The sequence below is a fragment of the Copadichromis virginalis genome, linkage group LG2 (genome assembly GCF_057382275.1).
Source record: "Copadichromis virginalis isolate Kocher_CV1m ecotype Utaka linkage group LG2, C_Virginalis_male_GT1.1, whole genome shotgun sequence".
NCBI lineage: Eukaryota > Metazoa > Chordata > Actinopteri > Cichliformes > Cichlidae > Copadichromis > Copadichromis virginalis.
This window is the reverse complement of record NC_140619.1, coordinates 7,140,115-7,149,237: the sequence shown is the minus strand read 5'-3', so window position 1 is coordinate 7,149,237 and position 9,123 is coordinate 7,140,115. Positions and strand designations below refer to the sequence as shown.

Genomic DNA, 9,123 nt, shown 5'->3' with positions numbered 1-9,123 from the left:
TTCTTTGATTTTATGATACAACAGATATTTATGTGGGAGAGTAAAAAGAGCTTGTTCTTTCATTTAAGTTCATCCACGTACTCTTCCCTGATTACTCCTGACAACGCCAGTTAGTCATCTGAAAGCACAAGAAAGAAGACAATTTTCAAGAAAACTCTGACAAGATACCATCACTAAAACCAAATTTTAGTTTCTCTACAGTATGTGCCAGCATTTGTATAGGTAAAGGACTGTGTTTATTAATGGTGTAAATGAAAAAAATATATGACTATGACTTTTAAGTACCTTTAACATTGACATAATAAATGTGTCACTATAATTAAATGGTGTTTTATGTTTATAAATGAGAGGTGCCAAGAGGGTCTGGATAAGTAGTAAACTTTGTATTTCCCAAAAATAGAGAAAGAGTAAAAGTTGGTACAGATCCTTGAGTAAAAACTATTCAGTTGTTTCCAAAACTTTGAAAATTCAAAAGGCTAATGGGATTTTTCACATTACTGGCAGAATGGCACACTTAAGCCACTTTTAAAAACATTATTGTCATTATTTGCTGCTTTTATGTTTCATTTCTCTTTTTGTCTTCTATGTATTCTTGTATTGTCTGCTAGATATAGAAGTGATATGACGCACCGGTAGAAAACGTGAATGAGATAGCCAATCAAAATGCAGCTTCAATGTCCGTTACTCCCTTTCAACCAGTGGAATTGCAGTTTTGTTACAGCCTGCAACGTTGCCATTAGCAACGGCAACTGCCCTCTACAAGTCCCAAAATGTTGCACAGATCGTTTATACCTGATATCGGCGTTTAATGGGAATTTATTCGCGCTCACATCTACACACATCGACTTCCTTCGTGTCTTTTTTAAAGATGATTTTCGGTCGTTGAGGAAGCCTGCGTGCCAGTACCAGTTAGCTCCGATTGCTAAAGCTAGCACGTTGAGCTAATCCCATTGCTTTAGATAATCCCAGTCTCAGCTAGCATCGTTATCGTCTTGGAATTGGGTTGAACGTTTTTCTGACAAAGTGTTAATTGTAACGGGCGGCTATGGGCCAAGAGTAGTGTCTGAATAACCTGCTTGGAATATTTGCAGATTTTTTTTCCTACTTAAGTTGAAACAGTAGAAAGAAGATGGATCTTCGCCTCAATAGAGTTGATTACATTCAGGTAAAACAAAGCAGACTACGTCGGGTTTATGCTGTGTGTGTTTTTCTCTCTCTTTAATTAATATTAGGAGTAAAAGTTCTCCTCCATTCTATCTCTCAGGTTGGCGTGACATCTCAGAAAACTATGAGGCTTCTTCCTCCACTGGGAAAAAAGGCAACCCAAAAGGTATCGTTTATGAGCCATACAGTAACCTAAATTAATTAACATTTGTGGTGTTAGTATTGTTTTCTGACTAAATCCAGATTGTTTTCCTGCTTTTGCTGAAGACTGCAGATGATTAATTTTGTTAATTGACCCTTGGGGATAAATAAAGTCTTTCTGATTCTGATTTTAAAAATGTAACCAGTTTTATTATTTGGGTTTTAGTTTATTTATCTGTAATACATATTTTGTTTACTAGATGGTCAGAAATCAAAACCAATGACATTGATTTCTGATAAATAATTGCTTTACCCGAGCCCTTCAAGAAGTAAGACTTGTCATGCTGTGCAGTAAGTTGGGCAGTTGTTTTGAAGTTTTAGTTTAATTGAAAGAGGGACATGTAAACTGCTTGTATAGTCAGTCAAATTTCATAAAGATCAATAGACTTTGTCTCAAAACAAGATTTAGACACTATTTTTCCAACAGGCTTTAATTAAACATGTTTTCTATTAGTTCATTGTAGAAAACTTTAAAAAGTGCATTTTGGGTAAACCTCAAGGGTCATATCACCATGTGGGATCAGTGCTCGGTCGAAACAAATTATAGTATATGTAAAGTCTCTTTTATACTCTCTTTTGATACTGGGCTTATCTTCTAGATATGACTCCTTGCCTTTGCTACAATCGTTAATTAAACAAAAAAATGAAATTGGTAAGTATTAGAGTGCTTGACTGGTGTCTCCTCATGTTTTAGGTTGCTATTGCTGATCATGATGGAATACTCACATGTTTTGGCATCAAGAAGGGGGAAGCAGTGGTGAGTAAATATTTTCCTGTCATCACAGAGATTTGAAATGAACAGCTTGTAAGACTTTTGACTCTTTGTTTCAGCCTGTCTTTAAAACACTTCCTGGCCAGAAGATAGCCCGAATGGACCTTGGAGGTGCTGCGGGAACTCCCCAGGAAAAGATCTTTGTCTGCTCTGGTTCTCAGGTCCGAGGATTCACCAAGAAAGGCAAACAGTTCCTCACTTTTGAAGCCAACCTAACTGAGAGCATTAATGCAATGTAGGAAACATGTTTTGTTTTTTTTCTTCATTTTGATTTACATTACACGATTGAGCTGTGCAGAGTTGTGTCATCTTTACCCCACTGGGTCTTTTCCAGGCATGTCTCAGGCGCTGACCTTTTTGTGTGCGCAAGTTACATCTACAACCACTACTGTGACTGCAAAGATCAGGACTACTACCTCTCTGGAGACAAGATCAATGACATCACATGTTTGTCCACTGAAAACCTCACTCACCTCGTCCCCGTCCTGGCATGCCAAGATCGAGTGCTCAGAGTCTTGCAGGTAGACTAAGCTCTCATTTACTGTTCTGATTATGAGTTGCTCTTTGTCAAATGAGAGATGCCAATTGTTTTATGGTTTTGTATGTAGAGATCTGAACTTGCATATGACATAGAAGTTCCTGGACCTCCTTCTGTGTTGGAACTGTATAAAGAGCAAGGCAAGTTGATTTCTTTGTTTACTGTAACCATAAAGCATAAAGCTGCTTTATATGTACCAGTTTGAACTTAATTTCTGAAATTTCTCTTTAGGAGAGGAAATTCTCTTTGGAACCACAGATGGAAAAATAGGATTGGTTGAGATTGGTGAACTTTCAGCTGCGACCAAATGGGAAATTGACAATGACAAAAAGAAAGGAGGTATGTACAGAAATGCATTATTTTCTCATGAACACTGTTAGAAAAGATGGGCATAGCATCGAGTTCTTACACATGAAGCCAGTGTACAGGTGCCTTAAAAGTGCAATATTTTTACTGTCTAGCAGAGGGTGATTGCTCTGAGTCAAAGCAGTCATAAAGCGGAGTCTACTGCATGGGCATGCAGTAACAATTTGTTTCTCAAACAGATCTATCTGATCTCATTTTATACACAATGTATGTTTCCACAATGTTTAAACAGATACTCATGCATACTAGGTGATGACTTAACCTCTGGCAAAGTGATCATGTTTTCTGTCTCCCAGGAATTCTTTGCATTGACAACTATGATATTATTGGTGACGGAGTGAATGATATCCTGGTGGGGAGGGATGATGGGACGGTTGAGGTCTACGGCTTTGACAGCTCTAATGAACCGACATTGCGCTTTGAGCACGTAAGTGATTAAAAATTCACTCTCCATAGATTTACAGTTGTATTTTTGTAACTGTTACAAACCTAAAGTTATTTGAATAATTGTTGCTTAATTTACAACTATTAATGCATTTAGGTATTAAATGACAGACTCCCTTCTTAATCTTCAATATTTTCTCTGCTGTGTTTCCTCATAACAGGTATTGTCAGAGAGTGTGACCTCCATCCAGGGTGGTTGTGTAGGGAAGGAATCTTATGATGAGGTCTTGACTGCCACCTACACGGGTTAGATGATAATGTTTCCCTTAATACTGCAGCTTATGCATTTTTTTCCCCTCAGGAACAATAAGTGTCTGGTGTCTTGTGTCCACTCTTTTCTTCACTTCTTACAGGATGGGTGACTGGTTTGACCACTGAGCCTCAGAAGGCCGAGGCTGGCCCCGGAGATGAGGTCAGGATGAGCAAGGAGACACAGTCTAAAGTAGAAGCACTCAGGTATTAGCAAAATCTTGTTCCCTTTTTTTTTTTGTTTGGTTTACTGTGAAGTGTGATTTCAAAACAAGTCTTTCAGTTTTTCAGTTAGTAATGTTGTTAACTTTCAGGGCAGAGCTGGAGCAGCTGCAGGTCAAAGTCCTGCAGGGACGTGAGCAGTACCAGCAGACCTCTCAATCAAGCACGGCTGTCTCTGCTGTCCCCGTCTTCAGCATCAATGACAAGTTTACACTCTGCCAAGACGATGCCAGCTACAGCCTCACCCTGGAGGTGCAGACTGCCATCGACAACCTGCTGTTGCAGGTACATGTGTCTGTTATACCGCACTGTTAAAAGACAAGTTGCAATACCAAAAAAAAGTACACTTTTCATTCCGTGTAGCAAAAGTAAGCTAGCAGAATATGACTGAGACTAATGTTCTACACAGAGTGATGTCCCTATTGACCTCCTGGATGTGGATAAGAACTCAGCTGTCGTCAGTTTCAGTGAATGTGACTCAGAGGTGAGCTGTGTAAACTATGTGCACACAAAAACTTTTACAAACTAAGTCATAAACCTGCTTCTGTGATCAAAGGCCTCACATTCATTCAGTTTATGTTTAGCAGCCCAATGGGAACTTCCTCCTGGCCACATACCGATGTCAGGCCAACACTACCAGAATTGAGCTCAAAGTAAGTGAAAGTGTGGCATTTTTAAAATGGCTACATAATCAACTTGCCTCAGCTATTTGTGATATGATGTGTTACAGAAGAAGTAATATGTTTAATCCACAACAAACTGTTCTATAGGTGAGGTCCATTGAGGGACAGTATGGAACCCTGCAGGCGTATATCACCCCAAGACTGCAGCCTAAGACATGTCAGGTACGCCAGTACCAGATCAAACCTCTGTCCCTCCACCAGCGGACTCACAGCATAGACCAAGAGAGGTAATTAAAAGAATAAAAGAAAAATTTGCACTACTTTGAATTTTGAAAACAGTCTTTTCAAGTATAATAAAATCATAGAGATGTGAATTGAAATTTGGTAATCTCATTCTTTTTGAAGCAGAACACAAAAGATAGTTTTAAAGACAAAAACACATTATTAGCTTTAAACCTAGAGTTGTGAATGGTTCCTACATTTAGACCCTCGAATTGAAACTAAAATTGTCAGTGCAACATAAGACACAGTGTCCAGTTTGCCTTCCATCACAGTGATAAAGAATCCTGAATTAAAAAATAATAATCTGGATCTGAATTCCCAACAAACATAAATCAAGCCCCAGCTCTGGTGAAATTCTGATGTTATTTTTCCATAACTTTTAGAGTAACAAACCCACAAACAAATAAAAGTGTGAGTGACTACACACATATATACTGACAGTTCCTTTGACATCATGCATGCGTTCCTGGATCCACAAAGACATCTGAAGATTAGTAGCAACTAGAACTGCGATATCTCCCAGTTTTTGTTATTTCACTTTATTATGTGTTTGTTGTGAAATGACATGGAATTTCTAGTTTTGCTTCCAGTTTTTAGCAGACACATAATCTCCTTGGTGGATTTAATATTTTTATTTTATCATTTTTTGTGTGTTGAAAATAAATATGCTTACTTCTTGCTTTTAGGCTACGTTCACACTGCAGGTCTTAATGCTCAATTCCGATTTTTTGATCAAATCCGATTTTTTTGTCTGCTTGTTCACACTACAAATAAAATGCGACAGCAAATGCGCTCTAGTGTGAACGTCCAAAGCGGCCCGCATGCACAAAAGAAGACGTCACACACACAACGCGCTCTGTTTAGACCCAGAGAAAACAATATTGTTTGACTGATGGCCCTTAATGTAAAGACTTCGGACTTTACGTTTCCCAATTTTTGCTTTGAGTTATTTTGTTATTTACATAATAATGTAAATAACCTAATAATGATCCTTATTGCTGTTTTAGAGGAGCGGTGCTTCAAAGGATAGTTGTAGATTTCTGTCAGAATCTGCAGATTATACAGTATAAATAAAATGTTCATGTTTCTCCAAAGTTGTCCTCCCAACAGTTTCACTAACATCTACACTGGATGGCCAGGAAGTGTTCGCGATGTCTTATCGGGTGCTTCTCCGAAGCTGATAATTGGCGTCTGTCTTGTGTAAGTGATGTAAAAGATGGATTTAATGCGACTTGACCTTTCAAATAGCAGTCGCTTTCTAAAACATCGGATATGTATCGGATTCAGTACCACATACGAAAGTGACCCACATCGGATTTGAAAATATTGGATTTGTGCTGTTCACACTGTCATAGCATGATCGGATATGGGTCGCATAGGGTCAAAAAAATCAGATTTGATGCGCTTTCGCCTGCAGTGTGAACGTAGCCTTAGTAACCTCTACTTTTACTATGGTTTTCTATGAGATATGTGTCAGCAACTTTGTGTTGTATGTATATATTACTGTTAATAGCAGCAACACAGGAATGTTCTAACACGGTTCTTTTATCAGGATTTCCCTTTTTTCTCATAAAATCCCATATGGAAAACAAATAGTAAAAACTTATATGTGATTACTCATGAAAGTGGCCACTTTCTCATTACTTTCATACATTGTTTTAGTAAGTATCCAAAACATACAAGTTTCATTATATAATTTTTCAAGGGATCTTATATCTGTTTTCACTCTTATATGCTTTTCATACAAGTTTCACACAAGACAGATACAAACTTTATAAGATTTATATATATCTTTCCCAGATGGGATCATTTGTTTTCGTTTCTCTTTGCTTTTCTCACTCTATTTAAGGCCAATGAACAGGCTCAGTCTGGTTGGGCAGTTCAGTTTTGCAGAGATCCACTCCTGGGTGGTTTTCTGTTTGCCGGAGGTACCTGAGAAAACACCCGCAGGAGAGAGCATCACATTTTATTTCCACAACACCTTCCTTGGCACACAGCTTGAAGCCACCTACTGGTAAATGCAGGCACACAGTAGACAAGCTCTAAACTACATACACTTTAAGTTTTTGAAGAGTTTAATAGGTAGTTTCATATAGTTTAATATATTGAACCATTTTGTATTCACAGCAAAGGGGAGGGTCACTTTAAGTCTGACAACATCTCTACGATCTCCATACTGAGTGATGTTCTGTCTAAAGAAGCTACCAAAAAGAAAATCAATCTCAACATTTCGTACGGTAGGTGTATTATTGTTCTATTTCAATACCATCTGTCAGGTTTTATTTTTGTTTTGTTTTTTTAAATAGAAGAAATAGAAAACCTGTATTTATGTTTATTAATCTTCCAGAAATCAGTGATGACTCTGTGAGCCACACCCTTAACATGATCCATCCAAAGCTGGAGTACCAGCTGTTGTTGGCTAGAAAAGTTCAGCTCATCGATGCCCTTAAAGTAAGTGTAAAAGCAAAAAAGATATTCATTCCTTTGAACTGTGTTGTGGAATTTGCAGTAAAGACCACCCGGTTTGATCAGAATTTAATCAAATACCTTCTAGAAAAAAGTCTTGCAACTCGGCAGCCATCTTGCTAATGCCACAAGCAATTATTTTTAATGGTTATGTAAATGAGAGGTGAGAGAGTTATAACTCTAAGCTGACATAAATTGCACGTATAGAATCTTCAGTTAAACTGATGATTTTAAAATGATGAAAACTGTTTTAAAGCTATTTAAACCTAAAATGAGGATTAAAAAGCTGTAATCCCTGCAGGTTATATTTTTATTACAGAGGCACCAGTTTCACAATATGGCAACGTTATTTCCATTGCATCCCTGCCAATATACTGTTGAAACTGTTGCAAATCTGCTGTGCACGATTTAGTGAAATGATACAGTTTCCTCACATGTTTCTTTTGAGTGTAATTTAATGTAGCTACTAATATCTGCTTCCTATTTCCCAACATGCGTCTCTACTTCCTCTGTGGTCATCAGGAGCTTCAGGTTCATGAGGGGAATGCTGATTTCCTCATTCCAGAATATCGCAACATCTTGGATGAATCCGCTAATCTCCTTGAGGAGTACAAGAAACAGCCTGCACACCTTGAAAGGCTTTACGGTGCAATGTTTTAACAGTTTCATTTAACTGATCTCATTGTGATCCTTACCGTATTAATATTGTTGGCCTATGATAGTTAATATTTTTCATTCTCTTTCCTGTAGGAATGATCACAGACCTCTTCATCGACAAATTCAAGTTCAAGGGCCAGAATGTAAAAACCAAGGTGTCCTCATTGCTGGAGATACTTGATAACTATGACTTGAATTCTCTGTTAGATTTTTTTAATGAGGCCTAAGTTTTTAATAGGTCAGAAGGTATTCATTTAGTTGTCTTTGAATGTTTGTGCTATTTTTGTATTCTAATGAAACACTTGTTTCATGGTAGTATCTCTGTGTTTCTGTAATGTTATTAAATATATTTAGTTACTTTTTGTCATAGCTACTGAGCACAATATTTAAATATTTATGTATTTTAAAGTATCTGGAAATAACTATAAAAAAAGTTACCTGTATGAATAGCTGGCATTTGAAGTGACCAAATATAAGGTTGTTAAAGAAATATGTAATGTATATTTTTATGTTATGGTTTTCATATGAGTGATGTTCATCTCTTCAAATAAAAATGAGATGATGTAAAGTTCATTATTCACTGGACTAATGCTACTACAAAAACCTACTTGTATAGAAGAAGAAATGCATAATACAGTGAATTTTAACAAAGAGCCAATCAAGTCTCATTCATTAAACTGTTACATCTACACTATCATGGACAGCAAATCTATAGATTGCCTATTTGCTTCCATTGTCTGATAGAGTACCAGAGATCAAGTCCTGCAAAATCACACCAACGTTGTGGAAGTTAATTGAATACATATACTTTGAAGGACTGAAAGTCCCAATGTACTTTTTCCACAGAATTTGTATTTTTTGCTACTTTGTGACTTTACACTTTTTACACTTTACACTTTACCATTTATTTGGTATCTAGTTTCTTTGCACTTTTAAATTTGACATACAAGTAGTTTAGAGAATATAAAGCAGAGGCAGATTTAGCAGTTTGCATTGTCCTTTAAACTGGTGCCATCTGAAACGCTCCCTAAAAGACGAGCAAATATATCCTCCTGACTACCAGGAAAAAAAATGTTGTCCTTTTTTTATTTTTTTAAATCCCCTAATGTTTGTAAGGTAATCAGAAGGCTGAAAGGATT

At 37.1% G+C, this 9,123-nt stretch overlaps 1 protein-coding gene across 4 annotated transcripts; it reads left to right on the top strand.

The window, feature by feature from the left end:
• Positions 1-686: 686 nt before the first annotated feature.
• On the top strand, positions 687-8,557 carry bbs7 (Bardet-Biedl syndrome 7). 4 transcript variants are annotated; one of them, XM_085469439.1, is made up of 20 exons: positions 687-1,165; positions 1,265-1,330; positions 2,060-2,122; positions 2,197-2,372; positions 2,472-2,658; positions 2,746-2,815; positions 2,907-3,014; positions 3,338-3,468; positions 3,647-3,731; positions 3,839-3,941; positions 4,049-4,241; positions 4,366-4,440; positions 4,544-4,609; positions 4,727-4,866; positions 5,957-6,061; positions 6,711-6,875; positions 6,989-7,098; positions 7,209-7,312; positions 7,850-7,973; positions 8,078-8,557. In XM_085469439.1, the coding sequence occupies exons 1-20, from the start codon at positions 1,130-1,132 to the stop codon at positions 8,209-8,211; spliced, it is 2,241 nt and encodes a 746-aa protein (XP_085325565.1). In that variant the 5' UTR covers positions 687-1,129; the 3' UTR covers positions 8,212-8,557. The 4 variants fall into 4 exon arrangements, with proteins under 4 accessions (XP_085325565.1, XP_085325555.1, XP_085325581.1 ...); XM_085469429.1 differs by having other exon boundaries at positions 688-1,165; positions 4,541-4,609; XM_085469455.1 differs by lacking the exon at positions 5,957-6,061 and having other exon boundaries at positions 688-1,165.
• Positions 8,558-9,123: the final 566 nt, after the last annotated feature.